At 30.2% G+C, this 22,417-nt stretch overlaps 1 protein-coding gene and 1 long non-coding RNA gene across 2 annotated transcripts; one reads left to right on the top strand and one right to left on the bottom strand.

Annotated features, from left to right (window-relative positions):
* Window positions 1-5,211: 5,211 nt before the first annotated feature.
* LOC125066033 (dynein regulatory complex subunit 5) lies at window positions 5,212-9,822 on the bottom strand. Its single transcript, XM_047673924.1, has 7 exons — window positions 9,534-9,822; window positions 8,872-9,039; window positions 8,029-8,587; window positions 7,828-7,955; window positions 7,199-7,340; window positions 5,768-6,013; window positions 5,212-5,315 (listed from the first exon to the last, which is right to left on the bottom strand). The coding sequence occupies exons 1-6, from the start codon at window positions 9,816-9,818 to the stop codon at window positions 5,817-5,819; spliced, it is 1,479 nt and encodes a 492-aa protein (XP_047529880.1). The 5' UTR covers window positions 9,819-9,822; the 3' UTR covers window positions 5,212-5,315; window positions 5,768-5,816.
* Window positions 9,823-10,984: 1,162 nt separating this feature from the next.
* Window positions 10,985-19,842, top strand: LOC125077381. Its single transcript, XR_007120741.1, has 3 exons — window positions 10,985-11,294; window positions 11,962-12,025; window positions 19,473-19,842. It is a non-coding gene; the product is annotated as an uncharacterized LOC125077381 (long non-coding RNA).
* The last annotated feature ends 2,575 nt before the right edge of the window (window positions 19,843-22,417 follow it).

Genomic DNA, 22,417 nt, shown 5'->3' with positions numbered 1-22,417 from the left:
AACGTTTGAGTAAAACGTTTCAACGAAAAGGTTTCGTTGCTCTTACATACTAAGTTGCACGTGCTTGTATTTATTGATATAAAAATGGCCATATTCATATCAAATCTTATCGTATTTTATTATTTGTAAGCGTTGTATCAATACTTTATATAACGTTCATTTCCCACGTTGTCCACAATTTTATGTTACTGGCAGTTTCCGAAGTGGATGATATCACGCCTCATTAACCCGCGGGGATGTTGTCAGTCGTTCAGGTGTCCGAGACCGGCAACCTACCTTCAACACTTAATTTTGTAATGATTTATTGATTTGTCATTTTTAACGAGAATTGGGTATATACTCATTATAATATAAATGTATGTGTTGTTGGAAACCCTACAATTCCAAATTTTATCAGGAGCATATTTTATGAGTTTAATCGAAATACTTACCTACTGAAAACCAACAATTGCTATTGTCTTAATAAAAAAAACAGTTTTGTAAGTTTCGTATTCACATATATGTCACGTAAAAGTACAATTTTATGGGCTCGTTACTAGAAACTCAAAAACGATTGTTTATTAATGTAAGAGTACAATCACGAATCGTTAAATTTGCGGAACTATAGTTCAAAACGCTGCGAATATAAGGGTGAATATATGAAAATGATAGAAAATAGTGTTTAATACAGTAAGTGGGCTCGAGTCAAACATAAGATGTCACCCCGGAGACGAAGGATTTGAAGGATTTTAAGCACAATGTTGCATTTCTTTTATTACATGAGGGATCGCTCTCTGTGACTTGAATGAAAGTTCAACGCTACACGCTTATATTATTCGGATATATTACACGAGTATTAGAATGTGTTAAAATGTTTTATTTTCAAACAAAGAGGTTTAATACGTTTTTTTTTTTCAAAAAATACATGTTCGGGATTTAATTAAAAATAATATCTAAAATAACTTTATATCCTGTACCAACCTTAAAATAATAAAAAAAAACAATTCATAGATCCTTTAAGTAACTAAATGTTCAAAGTACGTGTTGCATGTTCCTACGTCTAAATCGCACACATTCGTTATTTTAATTGTAGAAGTAGAATAATATTCTATTCTATTCAAGTAATGAAGTTTTATTTTAGTTTCAACTACCACTTGGAAGCGCATCAAACTTATTATTAATATTTGCTCAGCATTTATTCTGGAGAGTTAAAGTAAGTTAGTAAATATCTTACAGAATAAGTATCACGTTATATTATGAGCCGAGATGGCCCAGTGGTTAGAACGCGTGCATCTTAACCGATGATCTCAGATTCAAATCCAGGTAGGCACCATTGAATTTTCATGTGCCTACTTTGTGTTTATAATTCATCTCGTGCTTGACGGTGAAGGAAAACATCGTGAGGAAACCTGCATGTGTCTAATTTCAACGAAATTCTGCCACATGTATATTTCTCCAACCAGCATTGGACCAGCGTGTTGGAATATGCTCCAAAACTTTCTCCTCAAAGGGAGAGGAGGCCTTAGCCTAGCAGTGGGAAAGGCTGCTAAAGTAATGTAATAATTATAAAATATGAAACTTGTAAACCAATCTGATTCTTATAGAAAATGTTTTAGACGTGACTTAAGTATAATTTTATGGCGAGATTCGATTATTATGTATCTATGTGTAAAGTTTGAATATAGCAAAAATGGAAGGCCCTTTTTCGCTATTTTAAAAACATACGATTTTCATGAGAAATCATTTTGTAACAGTTTGTGAAGCGTCCAGGAAAGAGGTAAAAGTGGAGCAGAGTGCGGCGAGGTAAGGAGAGAGTAGTAGAGTCTTAACAGTCGTCAAAATCTATTTAAACTGTGAACTTGTTAGCGGAGGTGACAGTCGTTGAGAAAAGGAAATGCACGAAATAAAATAGTTGATAATTCAAGTTGTTCTGGATTTGAAGAATTTACTAGAGTTTTGTTATTTAACAATTTATAACAAATAAAAATAGTTAGTACCTACGTTATAAACTATGTAATTTCTCACAACGAAACGTTTAGTCTGATTCCTAATTCAATATCATTTATATGCAGATTGATCATAAGCGCACAGTGGTGTCAACATATGTCCATGCAAATTCATAAAATTAATTTCGCAGAATGGCTAACATCCATTTTAATAGAATGACTTAATAACATAAATTATCCCAATCGACCAGACCTGCCATGGAAAATATATTCACTTGACGGTATGGCTTTATGCAAGCCCGTCTATTTAAGTACCACTCATTAGTATTCTGCGACATTTTTTGTATTTTAGTTTGAAGGCTAAGTGAACTGCTTTCATTACCGCCATCAAGAACATAATTGTCTATGGATAGTCGTGACCGCTTAGCACCAGTGGTCTAAGCTAACCAGGTGGCTGAAAAAGGCTAACCACTCAGGTGGTTCTTGTATATTTAACTAATAGAAATAAAATAATAATTACATATTTTACATAATCGAAGGACTTAAATATTTTAGTGATAGTAAAATCTTCAAGTTCAAGCATCTTTATTACTTTCGAGATCGTTTTGTGGATATACCCTGATATTTACCCTGGATAGCTCAACGGCTTGGGAACCAGCAAGCAATGTATAAGTTGCAGATTCTATCAAGGCTCTCTTCGCCTTATTGTCAATGTACTCCTTATTTTACGCTTCATTTTTAATATTAGAATGATTAAAAAAAACATTGGGTTATATTAAATATTGTTAAAGGATTAGATGATATTTCAGAATTTAATCTCAATAATAATCAGCTAAGCCAAAAAAACAGTATCGTGAATATTTTTATAGCTACCTAACTATAATTTAGCTAAAACCTTTTTTGGCTTCATACAATGTGGTCTATTAGCATAATTTATTTTGGGTACTGATCGAAAGCCCTAAAGCACTTAGAATAAATATTTGTCTAAATTGTTGAGCAGTACTTTTCCATTGCTTTTTTCACTTTCCGAAACGGTGGTAGTATTTAAATATCGACGATTCGAAAACGCTTCATTGTGAAGTTTACTTGAATAAAATTGATTTAATTTGATTGCGGATTTATATAATAAGCATTTAATGCCTATAACGTGCCAGTGCTTCACGTTTTTAATAAAAATAAAATAATCTCATATGTTCTGGAACTTCTCAAATCAAGCTTATTGTATTTAATTATACAAATAATTGTTTATGTTTGTTCTCTATGCGTTCTTAAACTATTTATCCAATTATGAGGTGTTCTGCGATAAGACCGCGAAAATCCTGACTCAAAATCAATTTTTGTTGTTGTTATATGTCCTTAAATATAAACTTTAAGCTCTTACCCTACGCGTCTAATAGAGGGGTAGATAGTTAATATATAAAACTTCTAGTATCTACAAGAATTCCTTTCCAAATATTGAATCAGTGTTTGTCTTAAATAAAGACTTCGTACTAAATATAACTAAGGTAACTTAAGCTATCTTCATTAAATACTTTCATTGTTTGTCAGAATGTTTGTCATTAAAAGTCATTGACTTATATGTTTTCTATATATATATCTCAATTTTAAAACGTAACAGACAGAGTAACAAGTTTAGTTTAGTTCAAGTTAGTACAGAGTTTTGTCTAACAAATTTGGAATTATTCACAAAAGTTATTTCTCTCGTAGGTTTCAAATTGTATAATGACGTTTAAACGATATTTGTATGAAAATATACTACTACAAACTTTTGTGCGATTGATCTGCTTCAATTTCATGACTCGTAATACAAAATTATTCACTAATTTACATAACTACACTGACTACATCGAAAAATTATAATAAACTCCTACAGATGCAATTGTTATAAATTATTTTCTTTTTTTTCGTCTTCTTACCAAATACATAGAATAATTACAATTTCAAATGCACGTGAAAAATCAATGGTGCTAGCCCACATTTGGATTTACGAACATTGGTATGTAGTTATTTATTTTTATTATATATTACTTTTTAAAATACGAACATAGCAAATGATTATTACAATAAAATGAAACTAAAATATGTCTTACCATTTATCATTGCAATCAAATTAATCAAAAAATAATTTCGTTTCATTAATTAAATTAATCGTTCATCAAATTCATCAGTCGAATACATACGTCGAAAACCTGGGCAGGCGCAAAAACGCGATGCTTAACGAATGTGAGCCTATCTAAGGCCAATGATTCAGTATTGGCCTTAGATTCGAAAAAAATATTGCGAATAAATATTCACAACAAAAATTATTTAAAATTCATAATCACCAGTTCGCCTTGGTATTGTTTGAACCACAGTGTTGAGGAAGTAGTGGTATAAATTATGATAGACAATTTAACTTTATATTTATAACCGGCTCGTCTCGGATTTATGAGCTACCAACAGGAATGTTCCACTAGAAAATAAATACAAACTAAACCTAAAACTCTTACAATTATATTATTTACAATACTGTAATGATTAATATATAATATAATACTTAAGAATAAAATTCCGCAGTCATTTTTAATTGTGCTGTTTCATAAATTCAAATCATTTGTAAAAAATACATTGGTTAAGAAAGCATTCGATACAAGATTATACAGATGATAAAAAAGCGCGGAGTTAATGCTTGTTGACTTCCAGGCATACATATGTAATGACATATTATATAATTGTATTTAACTAACATGATTGTATTTTTTAGACGTTTAAAAAGATTAATTACTGAGTTTCTTGCCGGTTCCTCCCGGTAGAATCTACATTCCGGACCGGTGGTAGCTTTACTTAATATAGTTCGTTAAATGACTTACTAAACTACTACTACTACTACTACTACTTGAATAAAGTATATTTTGATTTTTGATTAATAAAGTATCTTTAAAATCAATCATATTTAGTTCATCATATTATTGTACAAAAAAAAATTGTAATTAGTATGATTCATTATCAAGAAAATGATTAAGTGATAAGATATTAAAATAATTTAGAACTATATCGATGGTTATTTTTAAAAAATACACTATTATTAGCACAAAAATATTGTATGTTCATTTATCTTAATCTATACATACATAAATAGTCTTTGTTATAAATAAAAAAACTGTAATTCAATCTAAAAATACAATCAAATTTAAAGTTTAAGTTATACAATAAAATCGTCAAGGACAATTAAACCTACCTTACGTCTTTTATTGAGGAAAGATGTGGCACTGGCACGGGGTCGCGAAAACTGATCATACGCAGTATTGTATGTGGAGGCCATCTCGAAACCGCAGCTCCACGACAGCGTATAGACAGTTTCAACATTGGGTCACGGGGAAAACTACATTTATTACAAGGGCCCAAAAATAACTGTAAACCAAATGTTTGTCTTTTCTTTAATACCATTGAAAAATTGTATTTAAAATTAAAAATATATTTAAGATGTTGTTTCATTATAAAGAGACGTCAATGGATCTTTAATTTATTTCCAGTTATAAAGAGACTGTTCAATTTCAATCTCCCAGTGCTATCACATACAAGATGAGAACTATATGTATATGTAAAAATCAATTAATAATAGTATCAATGATATGAATAAATAAAGTCCCTCATCGATCTAACGTCTCGTATGGGTCATAAGGTCTTGAATTCTGAGTCGGACATTAGAGGGATATGGGGTTGCCAAAAATGATGGCGATTTTCAGTAAAGAAGTTCTCATAACTGTCCGACGTTAGGGAATGGTGGTAATAATAACTGTAGACCAAATTATTTAAAAAAGAACTATATAATTTCCCTACCGAATAAAAATTGTTAAAAATACATACATATAAACCATGATATAAAAAACGTCTTCCATAGTATAACTCGTCTTATACTTCCGGGATCCTTTCAGGGTATCTACCGGGAATGTAGTCCGGGTTATTAGGATTGTATTCCCATATTAAATATTCCGGTTCGTTGAGATACAGCGGTGGAATCTCCTCGCTTGGTTCTGTTTCTTGTCCTACAAGCTTTTTGTTACGTTCCAACAGCTCATTCACCTTGGCTTGTGTTTCTTCTGATATATCTAGAAATACAAAGGACTTTAAGGTTAGGTTAAGGTTTAAGTAATTAACTAAAAAGAAAAAATACTAATAGCACATATAATACAATTTATCGTATAAACGTCATTACAAAATGCTAATTATTCGTTAATGCTTATTATAATGAATGCACAAAATGTCTGTCAAGTCCAAATCGGTTTAAATAAAGTTACATTGAAATATTTTGAATGAGTATAAGTTTTAAAGTCTGATGTTAAAACTCATTTAGCTAAAACTCAGCGTCCGATTTTTTAATATTTATACATTTGGATGGATCTTCATTTCAGCGACCAGCTTCTTTGTTTATCTATCTTTACATTTACGTAGATTTTATAAATATTAAATAAAAACGTATAAGATTTACCGTGAGACTATCGCTATATTCTAAAATAATGAGCAAAGAATATTTTTTTATGCGTCACTTAATAAGTAATTCTCATAGTTCGCCAATAGCGTCATCGATTGTTATTCAAAGATTACTCAAAAATAATTCACCTGACGTTGATCAGCTGTTTCAATAAAATAAATTAGTTAGAGATCGTGCTGGAAGTCACTGCATACATAGCTGTGGTCTTATAATTACATTTTAAGCACTATTTTACATACTCGTAGTTACCAAGAAGCTCTTCATTTCAATCCGATGGTAGCTTTACATATAAAGTAGTGCATATATTCGAAACTGCTTGAATATGTTTTATAAAATTGTTGTTATGCTATTTTATTTTAATTAACTTTCTAGTATGTATACTAAAGTTACAAGAGGCAAGCATTCACAAGCGTCTACATACTTGTATGATACTTTGATTTTGATATTTGGCTAACTAATATAATTACGACTTTTAAGTGTAATATCGAAGTTTTCTGAACGCAATTAATACTACATATAGTAAATATACCTTTAAGAGGTCAACAATGGTCAACATTATAATTATTTGAGTGAGACAAAATTAAATTATAAGTGTAAGTTGATTCAAAATGTTGATCGCATTGATTAATAGGTTTTTGATCATTTTTGAAATTTAGTTTTTTTATGGAAATGTTATCATTAATATCAAATGTTTTAAATAATATCAAATGTTATAAGAATATGTATAGAAAACTAGAACGCTTAAAAATTTATATAAAAATTTTCATCGCATTGGAAATAAAATTATTTGATCGACACATACGTGTACTACGCAAGTCGACTCTCAATACTCTTTTATTTTGTTCTAAAGCTTGAATAAGAGTCTTCTCCGCTTCGCCGGATAAGTTATTGGCAGCCATGTCTAATCTCGTCAGACCACGGTTAAGACTTAGCAAACCTGCCATCTGAAAGGGTAAAGTTATTGAAATTTTAGTACATGACTGGCATAAAAATGAATTCATAAATTATATATTGACTTTTTCTAGATTTTTCTTTTTACAACAAAGATTAAGAAATAGCCTTAATATATATTAAAAATAAGATAAAATGTAAAAATAAGCGATACAATTTTTAGTTTTTTGATATCAAGATATGTATAATATATAGGTATATAATATATTTATATAATAACAAAACTGAATTACCTATATAACTATATCTAATATTTCTAAAAAGCTAATAATTCAGCAGTCTGCTCCATTAGGAGTAGAATCACACGAGGTAGATTTTCATAGAAATTAGACAAGCAGGTTTCCTCGCGTTGTTTTCTTTCACCGCCGTGCTCGAGATGAATTATATAAACAAAAGATACTTTGAATTACAGTCACAAAAGTCATAACTTCTTATATCCCCGTACCTACTTACACTACTAATAACTAAAAGATTTCGAACCTTTTCTGCTGACGCTCCGTGAAAACCACAAGAGTTAACAATCAATGTTTGAGGTTTTTCCTTGCATCTTACAAAAGCTGCGGCAAATATTGTCGCACATTCCAACGACATTGGATTCAAACTGAAATCTTCAAGCAAATATAATTATTGTTATGTAAAATAAACTATAAATCGTATGTCGATAGAATTGTTAAAGGATACCCAAGAGCTCTATCGGCGCAGCTGGTTTCATTTGTAAAGCATAAGCGATGCCTTGAACACCGACCTCCTTGAATCTATTGTTTGCTATTCGTATTCTTTTCACATTTTTATGAATGAAAATAAAACCTCCCAATGCCTTCATCCCATAATCACCAATTTTACAATGATTAAAATCCAATTCCTCGATAGACTCTCTTTTCACGAGGTTTTGTAAAATTAATTTTACTTTCGAACAGTCTAAATTGCTTCTATTAATTCTAAATATTCTCAAATGCTGTAAATATTCGAGGCCTCTACACAAGGATTCACAGTCCGCTAATGAAAATTCGAAATATCTCATCAAGTAGCCGTCTTGCAGGTTATTAATACCAAATATGAGGGAAATTTCGTTTAAATTAAATAACCTCACTAATACTGGTTCTAACGGTATGTGATCATATACTTTTGGTACACTATATATACAAGCATCTTCTACAGCATCTTCACTTAGAACAGGAGGTGTAGGCTGGCGTACCATTTGCAATTGATTAAGACCCAATTCAAAAATATATGGGCTGACCTATAAATAAAATATAATTGATCACTCTAATAGTAGTAAAGTAACATTTAAAGGTGCCACAACTGGTTCTCTCTGTTTGAAAAGGCTTGCAGCTTATTCCTCTGATGCGAGTTGGTGGATACATATATAGTAGACTATCATACTATATACGATGTCTTCGCCAATTAAACTTAAATTAAGGATATTGAAATTCAATGGTATTTGCCCGAGTTTGAACCCCCCATATTCAGTTAAGATTCACGTGGCATTGAGGCATTTCAGCATTATTATTATTAGCTGTATACCAGTTTTGCCAGCTCGATTGCATCTTCTTCAATAAATATATCGGGTTTAACATTTTCCAAGTAATCCTGCAGACATGCTGATAAAAATTTCCCTTTCCAATATGAAACGCCCATTTCTTTCCGTGACGGAAACTTTGAGTAAAAGGATCTCTTCCAATATTGTTCGTCCTGTTGATAATATATTAATTTACATTTCAAGTATATCATGAAAGGTTATTGTGTAAAACTCTCTGGATAATCTCCTCATTACTCATCATATATTCTACGGTTAATAGGGCGGTAAACGGTAATACTTAGATTTGTTGTGTTCCCATATGAAAGGTAAGTCAGTGTAATTACAGGCACAAGAGACATAACATCTCAGTTCCCAAATAAGTAGCGCATTGGCGACGTAACGTACAGTACCAATGTCTTTGGGCGGTGGCGACCAATCATTTTGCGAATATTTGTAGGCAGACTTATTATAAATAAATAAAATACCGGTACTAAGGTATAACGCCACCGCAGCAAAAAAATCTATAAATGGTAATAAATAGAATTAATAAATGAGTCTATAAATAAAACCTAACCTAACCTATATTGGCGCATTCATACATAATTTTTTTGCTGCGCTGGCTTTAATACGTATTTACCAAAAAACTTTTACTTAGTATATAAATAACCTTAATACAAGGTACGCTGAACTTTAGAGGTATATCAGCGGGGTATAGGTCCATGAGCATATCTATATCTTTTTGCAATATTTTCCGAAGCGGATTAAGTCTGTGAAATATTCTAGATAGCGCTAATGCAGCGAAATATGTAAGAGGCGCTGGAGTCAATTCATCATCCCACTCAAAATCTTCAGCATTGATTTTGCGAGAAGCCTCTCCAGGGGAAGCTTTCATCAATTCCGATGTGCTGTACGCTTTCCGCGTATTCGATGATACTACATATGGAATTTTCATGTTTTTAATTTTTATATTCTCTTTATTTATATGTAAATTATTTCTGAAATACTTATAATTAAATAATCACTAATCAAAACGTCATTAATAGCTTTTTTTAATCAAAGTGATTAAAAAAGTATCCATACGTAAAAACATTTTAGTAATCAATTGTATTATAAAGTTTTCTTAAAATAACGCCATAAAATCGTTTACTTATAGTTTAATTAGAATAATATCCATTTTGTAAAATGTTTTATTAATACAATAAAATTAAAAAAAAAAAGTTATAAGTAAATTTAACGTATATAAATCATAACAATTTATTTTCTCAAAAATATTATAATTATACTAAATTAGGATTATACGGAAGATAATGGATTAGATTAAAATCGAGCGAATAATTATTGTTCGTATTAAAAACTTTATAATTAATATAATATAAAAGTTACATCCACTTCGCGATATTTCTTTTGTACTTTTAGAGCAAGTTGAAGAGCAAAATATGCCCAAGAAGTTAGCAGACGCTCCGCAAGTAAATTAAAAACCAAGGGCTCTTCATATTATACAAATTATAACATTAAGTTTACAACTTCGTAAAACCTATTAATCAATTCTTAGGCAAAGATGTTAGTATAATTAAACTATGCGGATATATTTAACTTTGCCAATTACAAATATTGTATTAAAACGTTCGTAAACAATGCGTATTACTTTATACATGATTATTTAGAGAATAAAAAGGCGTGGAGTTAGCATTTGTTGAATTTAGTTGGTAGCTTAACATATGATTTTTTTTTGGAATATCTTTTAAAACTGTCTATAATTGGATAACTTGGATAAAGTATATTTTAAAAACATTATTGTTATAATAATAATAATTGATTAATAATTTATTTCCTTCAACAAAATAAATGAATAAAAATGTTGATATACAAATAAAAAAGGCGTTTTTCATTCATTAGTGACTACGTCATTGAAATGTCAATCGTGGTTTTAAAGAAATGGGATCATAATATTATTCTTGTAAACAAACTTTGTTTCAAACCAGTAAGTGTTTTGTAAATAGCGCCATTAAAACACTTCAGTCTGCGAGATTTTGTGCAGAGACATGGTAGGGACGTAAGTAACAGTTTCTCTATGGTAAACGCGCTTCGTCTATTTCCGTGAGTGTTCGAGAGAGATCGGATCAAAACAATGCTCGGTCGCTTTGCCGGCCAGTGACTGTTTAGTTTGATCATAATATTATTTTGTCAGTGCACGAGCGCCGGCGCGTCTCTCACCGAAACTTGCTACAAATTAGTTATAATTAAATTAATAATATTCGTTACGTCTTCGGATATATCTCGATAAACATGGATACTCCTAATAAATCTGAAACAAAGAACCAAACAGGATCACAGATTGCGAGCTATAATCCATGGAATTTGTTATTTAATTCAAGACGGCGTACAGAAAGTGAAAACAGCAGCTCATCAACAGGCAGCTATCAAACAAGTAAGTGTTTTATTGATTCTATAATCGTATCAAATTAAATGAACATATAATAACCTAAAAGTACTACGTGATTTATGTAAAACAACTATCTTTTCTCGAACAAATACCAAAAACGAACGTACTCAAACACTTGACCTTATAAGTGATTGGTAACTTGTTTTGATACTATTAAATGTTAAGATAAACATTATTGTTAAGACCTTGTTAATAAAACGTGTACAATTATAACGCGTATAAATTATATTAATAATTATAATTATTAAGGAAGAAAAAGAAACGCTAATACTAATATGACTACAAATATGTCTCTTTAATTTAGTAGTGATATAATGTTGTAGAGTATATTGTATATATTTTATTTATAATATAAAAGTAACGTTTACTTTGTTTATTAATTGAATTTTATTGTTCGTTATAAGTGCAATTTTCAGATACCATGAAAGAAATGTAATATGAGTCATAATATCAATATTTTTATTTATTTAATGTGTAACGAACGTGACCGACGTCACGTCCGGCGTCTCTACCAGGTTAAAGTCCTCGACTAACGAAACAGATATATAGAAGGTTTATAAATTACTTAACGAATACACATATGGGTCATTTTAGTTAATTGTATATTCATATAGAAAAAACAAATGCATTTTATGTTTTTTTTCCTCCCCAGATACTCAGTTTGGGTCGTTCCAGAGACAGACGAGCAAAAATAACGAGGAATATTTGTGGATGATGTAAGTTTCCAAAATTGAAATATGTGCGTCGGTGCGTTTCTATTTATAAACTAAATTAAACTCGACATACATTATTAGGGACATAAACTAATGTATTCTAATAATTAACAATTACACAAACAATTAAAAAAAATCCTAAACAAATTTGTACCGATATTATACGTAAGTATTGTTATATTTAAAGTTAATGTTGTCTTAGATTTTCGCGATTATTACACATTGAAATGCCCGTGACCACGAACACTGCAAAATGCTCGAAACGTCGGGATGTTAAAAATAAAAATAATTAATATACGCGATTAAATCCGTTAAAAACTAGTTTTATTTCAATATTTAAAGTTGTTTAACGCATTTACGCAAAACTGTATGATCAAGATATGTGATTGATTTGAAACTTTTATACTATGATGGTTAGTTTTAGGATAGATGTTAGGGTATAATTGATATAGCTGAGTATATAAATCAACATTATATTATGGAGTTTATAATTCAGCGAAAAAAGCGCTTTTTTATTGCATGTACCTAAAATTATATGACACAATTTGGTCAATATTGTGTCTAGGTAAATTAAGCCCTTTCTTTATTATAATTAATAACAATTATTTATAAATTCAAAAGTTTGACAGACACGTAAATATGATGTTTAAATAACACTTGTAAAAACTATATACGCGCGTTTGGTATGTCACTACTTCGCTTATATTTAATATTGTATAATTCATACAATTATTATCTATATATGTATATCTATATATATGTATACCTATATATATTCGTTTGCACACATATAAAGCGTAAATAAATAAACATTGCGAGTACAAAGATTAATAACCAAGGTTCTAATCAGTTCGTTTACAAAATATCCAAACATTGATAAGTTGTTCAGGGCTCATATTCCAGAAAATACCGCGCTCAATATTGAATTCTACCTGCGAAGTAAATAAAAACCTACACAACTTTTTTTAGTTAAAATTCTCTATCTCTATCTCTAAGGATATATGATATGGACTCTATCATAACTACGTATCGACCTTATTTTATGTCATAATATTACTAACACGTCAGTATTTGTTACTAACGATGCGTTAAACGTGTAATATACATATATACTTTAACGTAACATAACATCATATGTTGTCAATTTTAATATGAGTTATTGTAAACGTTTTATACTATGTTATACATAAATGTATAAATAGTTTACGGTTAATCGTAATTTCGAAGTTTAACTTATTATTTGAATTTGATTGGCAACTTTTTATATATATATAGCATTATATTGTATTACGATATAATAGAGCTGTGATAATCTGATATATGAAACATTGATCTGTTTATGATTAAAGTATTATTAATCACTAATATATTATAGGTACAATACGGAAAAATTCGTACGATTTACTAATTTATTAAACGCTTTCATCATCTAATATTCAATTTATTTCACATTGAATATAATCAAACGATGAGACGAGATGTCCAAATTTATTATTTATTTCATCTTCAATATCAATTAATTTGTTCCTCGTGCTTAATAAACTCTTCCGTTTAAAACCATTAAACATAACCAGAGGCTGTTTTATGAACCTTTCGTTGGTCCAAGTTCCATCATTTAGATAATGAATCATTAAAAGTTTAAATTTGAATCGATTTTAACATGACCTAAATAGGTTTTACTTAATTTCTTAAATATGGCTCAAGGAATGTTTTTAAGTCGATTGCAAAAGACGAGCTTATTAGCAATAATGGTAGAGCAAGAAGGTCAACCACTAGTGACAGAGTCGCAGGCGCTGTTAAAGCCGCTGTCTCACGTTTGTATTATAGTCTAAACGTGAGAAAAAGAGAAGGACGTAAGCGGCTGGCCCTCGCCTCGCTTGTGTCGAAACCTTCGGTTGCATGCGCCCGCGCCGATCCGTTCGCCACCACGCAGTACTCAGTTAGACTACACTTGAATAAACTATGTTATTGTGCTATCAGTTGAAAGTGACAGTGTTATTGGGAATTGAGCACGTGCTACGCTTAGTGTACTCTAATTAAACGAACTCCCTTTCGGTACACATTAAGATTCGGTTAGCAATTTTTTGTTTTTACCTCTATATTATATTACTCTGTATTCTACTTGAATTAAAAATGTGCAACGTGTATGTTATATAAACTATATAAATGCTATATAAACGAAATCTACATATTTTCCGATATGACAACAAACAGATGCTTTAATGTTAATATTATTAACAAAGTTATGCGGGCAAGATTAAATTTGCATTTATGACGAAGTGCTAAATGTTAGTCGAATTAAATAATATTCAAAAATATATTTATTATTTATCTGTTAAATATCAAAGAATTACTTGCCTCAAATAAAGGCCCATTAAGGCTTAACATGAAAATAATAATGTAACGATTTTGTTAAGGAAAACATAGTAAGAAAGGAAAATATTTGAGGCGTAATATTTTTTTGCGTTTATTTGTATTTACGTCATTATGATTAGTTCACGATATGTTAGAAGTGTCACGATTATAAAGTCTTCGACGAATCATACCGTATATTGTAGCGTACGTTAATATAAAAAATGTTACATAATGTCGCACGGCTTTGTCATCATCTTAAAATTACAAATGACAAAGATTCCAATTTTCGACGACATAATTTTTTTCTACAAAAATGACCCAGATTTCATCACAAAAATGCTTTTAATAATTTTGAGAGTGTTGTAATAAAAGAACCGCGTCATACTAAACGCAACTAAAACAACAAAAAATAAAAAATCTTAGCATAAACCGTAAAATGTACATACTCCAAAAATCTTAAATATTATTTGATAGCATAGTTCTAGTCAATTTAATTTTAATTGTTCATAATTATTATTGTAAAGTGGAAACTTAAGATGTCATTTCGTTTATATTGAGTTATATATTTTTCCTTGCGTCTGAACTCTATCCGGAACTCGCTGGTGCCGCCCCATCAGAATATATGAGTAAGAGAATAGGGATTGCACCTGTGTTTGTGCAAACAAGTGCACAAGCTCAATAATATATTGTGCGCAACTGGATAGGCCTCCCTCGAAAAGGTCAGTTAAGGCTGAGCCCACATATTTTTCAAGTGTCGTATAATATTCAGCCAATATAAATAATTACAAGACACCGGAGACCTAACATTTGGTACAACACGTGCACTTATTCGGTATATTATCTGCTGTCGAATAACAATACTTTATAAACAGTGCTGTATTCCAGCTTAAAGAATCATAGAGACAGTTTAATTACAACCACAAAGGACAGCCGCTTTGTCCGACAACTTATAACTAAATAATAATCATGGCTAATATCTGTATTTGGCAACAGATGTCCCCTTTGCTCGCTTTCAGCTTATAAATAGAAAAACACGCATGTTTTATTTTAAATTATCACTACAATACGGCACAGTATGCGAGTAAAATTATAAATTGTCGCGATGCGCTAGCTATATAGTACGTAATTTAAAGATAAAATCTTGTTTGTTTTTGAGAAGTAGCTTAAAATAAAAAAAATGTTAGAATTTCGTAAATAATATCTTTCTAATGTTCATCGACATTAATGAATTCCAATACCATGGAATATTTATTCTTAGATATAAGAACGTGTAGCGAATGTCATTTTTAAGCAGTTACATATTAGTGTTATGAGCTCATTGAACTTAGATTCACACAATACTATCGTAATGTAAAGTTTTAATAAATATTGATACTGTACAATATTATCTAGACACGCGGTAGCGTGTCAGCCAAGTTCAAGTAATAGAACTGGCGAGCAGCACCGTGTGTAAATTACATTTCCAAAATTATTTTACGTTAATATTTTTTTAATAAATGTATTCAGATTGTTTCAATGTCCAGATAGTGTTGCGAGAGAACTAAAATAAACGAGCCAACTTTATTATCTTTGTGCGTTATAACTCCGTTTGACACTCGCAAAACTTCATACTTCTTTAGTAGTGCGCGTGTACTTAGTGGCTGAGAGTTGACCACAATTTTTTTCGACGTATTCCGCTTTGAGTATTTATCATCAGGATTTTACTTCTTATCATTTAAATAATCTTAGCTATCAAAATATATATAGGCAGTTCAATGCCTTATTTTCGATTGTTGGATGATATAGGTAGGCGGACGAGCATATAGGCCACCTGATGTTAGGTGGTCTCTTGACCTTGAGACTTTTGACCTGTAGTTTCACTGGCTCGCTCACCTTTCCAACCGGAACACAACAATACTAGGTACTGCTGTTTAGCGGTAGAATATCTGATGAATGGGTGGTACCTACCCAGACGAGCTAGCACAAAGCCCTACCACCAAGTGAAAGATTTTCAACGGATTTCCTTTTTTTTTTGTATCTTTGTACAACCTTTGTACTCTTCGAAAAATGGAATTAGAGAACAAAATAATACATTCGAAATATACAGTTTAAGACATGTAATATATGTTTTCCGCAAATTTTCTATAATGATTAATCTGCGTGATTTATTGTTTGTTTATGGTCGAATTGCGACCACTGAGCGACCAGTTGAGATAATTATTCCAGTTTGTCAATGTGTCGTTACAGAATAATGATAAGATTTATTTTATATAACAGACATAACAATACAGAAAAGTCGTGAACCATTATCATTATCATATTAAACACATGTAGCATTCGTTATTATACCGCGGTTTTACTCGTGAGTTTGAGAAATTCAACATATATATAAATATATATTCATCATATACACTATATTTATATGTAAATATGGAAGTCCGCTCTATGGACACCAGCTTATAAATCTCTGATAAAATACGCAGTAACAATGTAATTATTCTTAGAGTCGTCAGTTTTGCCAAGTCCGTTTACATCCACATATAATGAAAATGTTTGTATATGTTAATAATATATACGCTTCTTTTTTACAATACAACTATTATGTTATAAAATCAATTCTAAATATAAAAATTATACACAACTATAAAAATAGGTGACATACATTTTAAACAGTATTATAGTTTATGGTTATTAAAAGTAGGTTTTACAATCACAAGGCTAATCATTCGGTCATTATCGAACTACTGGGCTTATATGGAATCCCTGCTATTGTATTAACTCTAATTAAGGCGCTTTAAAATTTTAATCCATTAACAAACAACTTTAGTGAAAATTAAAAAATAACGTGTCCAAAAAATTTCGGGCATACATATTGGGTCCTAATACTCAATAAGTCTATATCTAGCTATTTAACGCAAATATTTCTTTTAGAATTGGGCTGATGGGTTAGCTTTGTGCAAGCAAACAAACAAGTCTCAGTTTTATATAATTATAGGTCATATTACAATAACCATACACATAATAACATTTTATGTATTATGATAACATAATTGAGTTCTGTCAAACATTTACTTTATTCAGAAGAAAATAACATACCTAATAACTGTGTTATCACATAATATCGTAAAAGTATTTTTTATCTTCATTGACTAGTTTTTTTGTATGAATATGAATACATTGTTATATAATTTTAAGCGAATACTGTATCACATATAAAAATATAACATAGTGCTATATAATACAGAATTTCATTAAAATATTAGTCAAAAATTGTGTGCTGAACTTCAAGCACGTGTGTATTGTGTTCCTAATATGATATACGTCATTGATTACATTTATATATCTTCTGTAATACGATGTTGACACTAATTAAACATTTAAAACTTTACTATACTAATCCAACCGTGGAAAAGATATATCGAATAATCCACACTAATATTATAAATGCGAAAGTTACTATATATATGTAACCTCTTCATGCTTAAACCGCTGAAACGATTCAAATTTGATATGGGCATAGTTAATGTCCTTGGCTCCTTTTTTAATTCACCCCACTAGGGTGTAAAATTGGAATGGCTTTAATTAAAGTTTTAAATATTTCGCACGGGTAAATTCGCACGTTCAGGTAGATGTAAGATTATATTTTTGATACGAAATATTTAAAATAGTATCTTAACTTTCAGAGTTTGAAAGTTCAAACATTACATTAATTCTATTATAGATTGAAATCGTAGTTTAAGGTCTTAAATAAACAATATTTGTGATTGTTATCAATAACATCGATGTTAAAAAAGTACTGCAGTGCGATTCTGTAAGAGTTAACTTCGTATCGCACTCGTTAATTGTTGATAACCGACTTACGATGATACGCCATTTTGATACATGTAACCTAATAATTTCGTTATTATTGTCAATGTCATATATCACATTTTGACATTTCACGTTCGTGATCTGGAGTGACTTTCGAGTTTCTTCTTACAGAATAACTCTGCTGAGTGAAAAAAAAGGTTTAAATTAATGATAATATGTTGCATTTATGCACAACAAAAAGGAAATGATGGTATTATTAAAACAGTAAAGCTCTTAAATATGGAATTATTTTCGATGATAATAAAATGCGAGTAATACCTCACGTACTGCAGCAATTATTATGATATCTTGTACTTATAAATATTTTATTACTTTATCAGGACAATTGTAAATAAAAATAAACTGGTTTTCACCAGCTATATCGACACAGTCGAACAATCTTGTCAAACCAGCTTAAGCTTAACTCAAAATTTATTTCGATCGTGTTGTTTCGAAGAGCTTATCTTATCGACACCCCTACCCAAATATAAACAAACATTTTGTAAATATCTTAAATACAGAGACTTTTTGACCTTTACAATTTTATAACATGCTGTAGAGCCGGAGTCAATGTCATTATAGTTGCTATGACATTGCAGATAGCGCCTTTATTCGTTCTTAATGGTTATTATAAAATTATTTAAAAAATAAATTCGCCAATCGGTTCTAATCTGTAGTGCCCACAAAGAACTCTTAAAACTTATAATTTTTTTATTATTTAATTGTTTTTTTACACTAAAATAATTAAGAAATAAATCTGTATATATCTCTTCCTAGATTTAATTTGTTGTTTGATCAGTGATATATTTGTAATATCCACCAATATTGGTAGATTACTCGTTGATATTATAAGAGAGATAAATCATGATTATATCCGTTAAATAAATGATCTAAGATGTTTTTTATCAGTAATAAAAAAAAAAACAAATCAAATTAATACTTTATTTAAATAATCGTCGTGCACGCATTTTTAATTCGTTATGTGTGTATTAAATTTAAAGCTACCACCGGCTTTGACGTAGATTCTACCAAGTTGAGAGAGCAAGTTGAATACATTATAATATCGTTTTTACCTGTTTTCGTGTTTACCCAGACGAACTTTCAAAACAGCCTATAACTAGAAATAAATTAACGTTCAAAGAATTATGTTGATATTTTAAATGGAATGTTGTCTATAAATCATGTGTCATCATGTGTCTTAAAATACTTGCGAATAAAATGAGTCTTTTAATTTTTTGAATAATACAATTAAATATTTTCTTTTCAGATGGCGTTCATAGTCACTCACCCAGCGACAATGATTCCTAATTATTGTTGTTAGTTTTTATATTCAACATGAAAATTTGGGTCACAAGGGTGGAGACAGCACGAGTATGATGGAACATGTTGCGTTCCTACCGACCTGGTTCCTGGTTGCCTGGCTGGGGACCTGCATACTGTTCAGCCCTTTCGCAATATTTTTCGTATTGTGCCTACCACAATTCCCCCTTCTAGTCTTAAGAAGGCTCTGCTATATACCCTTCGAGTATATTTGAGGATGCCAATTAAATTTATATGATTTTTTTAGTTTAGTGTGTAAATAGTGTATAATATTTGTAAGTAATAATAATGAATAAATACTTAAGTGAGGCAATTTGTGTCATTTGTTTTCTTTACGTTTCTTTTTCTGTGATTTTTTATAGATAGAGATTTAATGGTCATTGAAATTTGAGTCTTATATATGCAACACGTTTCATAAAAATATTACACATTACGATCGGCTAATCAGATCTTCTTGCACTGCTTTGTAATATATAAACTTAACTATATCTATTATTATAAATATAATATCAATTTCAAATTTATAATTTAAATTCGAAATTATTATTTGCTGAGTACTATTAAGCATTTTTTTTATACGTTACAGCTGGTTCTCGATACAAAAAAAATGTCAAAAGAGAGTATAAATAGAACTTAATATAAGGAACATGCATGTTGATAGGGAATTGTCCTTCAAGAAATTTCTTCCAGCACACACACTAAAAAGAAAAATGAACGTAGTAGTTGTAGTACCTACAATTATACAAAATATTGATTTCAATATACGGTGAAAATGAGACAATTTCGGATTAGAGGAATCGATGTTAATTACAGAAAATTTCAAGGCGACCATTCAGGGTTTTAATTAATTAAACGAAGTAGTGCATAGCATAGATCAGGTCACTAGGGAGCAATTGCAGCATGATTTTTCAAAGTCAACAGACTTATAACAAATAACCTGATATTTTCTGTCGCGGTCGATTATATTTTAAATCTGAATGATTCGCAAATATAGAGCACTATCACGCCGCTTCTCGTTGAGGTATACAAGAAGTATATTTTTAATCATTGGAATAAATATTGGAAATGTCGATATTGTATTCATTCCTACAAAGAACAAACTATAAAAGATATCTGTTGACATTATTGAACTTGACGTTTTAGAGATTATAGGGTTTATCTTTAAATATTATTTGAGAAGTTTACCTTAAGTCTTTCAAATCAATCATGACAAATTCAGAGAAATCTGTCCTAAAATATTTACTCGCTTATCCAAGTTTACGAAACTTTATAACCTTATCATAAGACTTTATACAAAATAATTGAATTGATCTTAATGTAAAGAGTATTTTAGACGAAATTATCTACGTACTACGCAAACTGAGTTAGCAGAAGCTGAATTCCAAATGCTCTCGACGTGACGACGAAAGTTTAAAAGATTATTATTAAGCGTTCGTGTCAAAAGCATGAACCTGGTGAAATGGATCATATTTGCGGGTTTTACTCCCTTTATAAGATTAGTACCGATTTCGTTGTTCACAATCTGTAAACAATATTAATTGAAAGAAATACTGCTAGGAGATTTTAATATTTCTGTCAAAATAAGTTCTTGAGTTGGTGTTAAAAAGTTGTCAGAAAATTTGCGGTTGACTAGTCAAATAGTTTGTTTAATACTTTTCACATTTGTGGTACCATATTAAATTTTACCGTGCAAGATCATACAGTTTATTTTCTAATTAAGCATACGGATACTCTACGGATCCTGCTGGACTGGGCAGGCTGTTCCCTATTATTGTAAACATGTCTTCTTTCACATAACGTAACTTTATTTTTCCTCTAATTATTTTTTGTCACAGTCGCCTCTAAGATTGTATTTACGCTCAATATGCTTTAATCCGTAAACGCTCGACACATTACGAACGAACCTGTCTAAATTGATACGTTTCTCGAGCAAATAAAATTGGTTCTCTTTATTTCAACAAAGAAAATAAAATATTACTTCAATGCCGTGTTGTATTTTGCCTTGAAAAAATTCATACTTTGGATGACACATAAATCTTTGAAAAGTTTATATCACAGTGTCATTTATAACAGTTCTGAAACTTACTCTTCCGTAGAAACTTTATATATTCCTACCAAGTTACTTAAACGTCGGGATCAGCTATTGTTGGCCTAGACTCAAAAGTCATTTTAATTTTCAGATTAGTTGTTTCTAACATGCATTTAACATTATTTGAAATAACGTTATAAATTGTATGACATATTCCTATGTAATATCTATGTATTAATACATACGTATACGTAAACGCTTATAAAGTTCTTATGCACCTTTAAACCATTATGAATTTGTATATAATCATGTTTATAGATCTCAGATCACTAAATATTATATATTATTTGATAAAAAATATTTTACGTATATTAATGATTAAAAGATGGCACGGGTACCTATCAACTAACAACCCTAACAGCCTTAACAGTTATGGTTATAAGAAAATTGTCAATATTTCGATGAGAAATTAACCGATTTAGGATTCGTTTTAATCCACCAAATATAAAAATAATATATATTTTTTTCATATTAGCAAGTCAACTTTATACAATTTCATTAAAACATTCGTAAGCTTTTGTAATTGGAAACTCCATTGTTACCTTTTTTAATATTCCGAACCTCGTAAAAATTAACTTTCCTCAATGTATATTTTTGTATACGATTTTTTATTTGAAGTGCTTAAGTAATTACTTCCGTAACTTCTATTACAAGAATTGCGAATTTATAATTGTGTCATTAAAAGTATGTATTCTATTATGCGATATCACGTTAGTTGTACAACAAGCAACGGAAAGTTTTAATAAAGTGCGTTCAACTAGTCAATTCAATATATCACTCGACCTTTTGTGTACTCGACCTAA

Source organism: Vanessa atalanta, chromosome 1 (assembly GCF_905147765.1).
Source record: "Vanessa atalanta chromosome 1, ilVanAtal1.2, whole genome shotgun sequence".
Lineage (NCBI taxonomy): Eukaryota > Metazoa > Arthropoda > Insecta > Lepidoptera > Nymphalidae > Vanessa > Vanessa atalanta.
The sequence above is the reverse complement of the archived record's forward strand: the minus strand, read 5'-3'. Positions and strand labels throughout refer to the sequence as shown.

Coding starts and splice junctions, on each gene's coding strand:
- LOC125066033 (XM_047673924.1), bottom strand. CDS start 9,818: ATGAAAATTCCATATGTAGTATCATCGAATACGCGGAAAGCGTACAGC. Junction 9,040..9,533: donor TCAGCGTACCTTGTATTAAG/GTTATTTATATA, acceptor TATTATCAACAG/GACGAACAATATTGGAAGAG. Junction 7,956..8,028: donor TGCGCCGATAGAGCTCTTGG/GTATCCTTTAAC, acceptor ATTTGCTTGAAG/ATTTCAGTTTGAATCCAATG.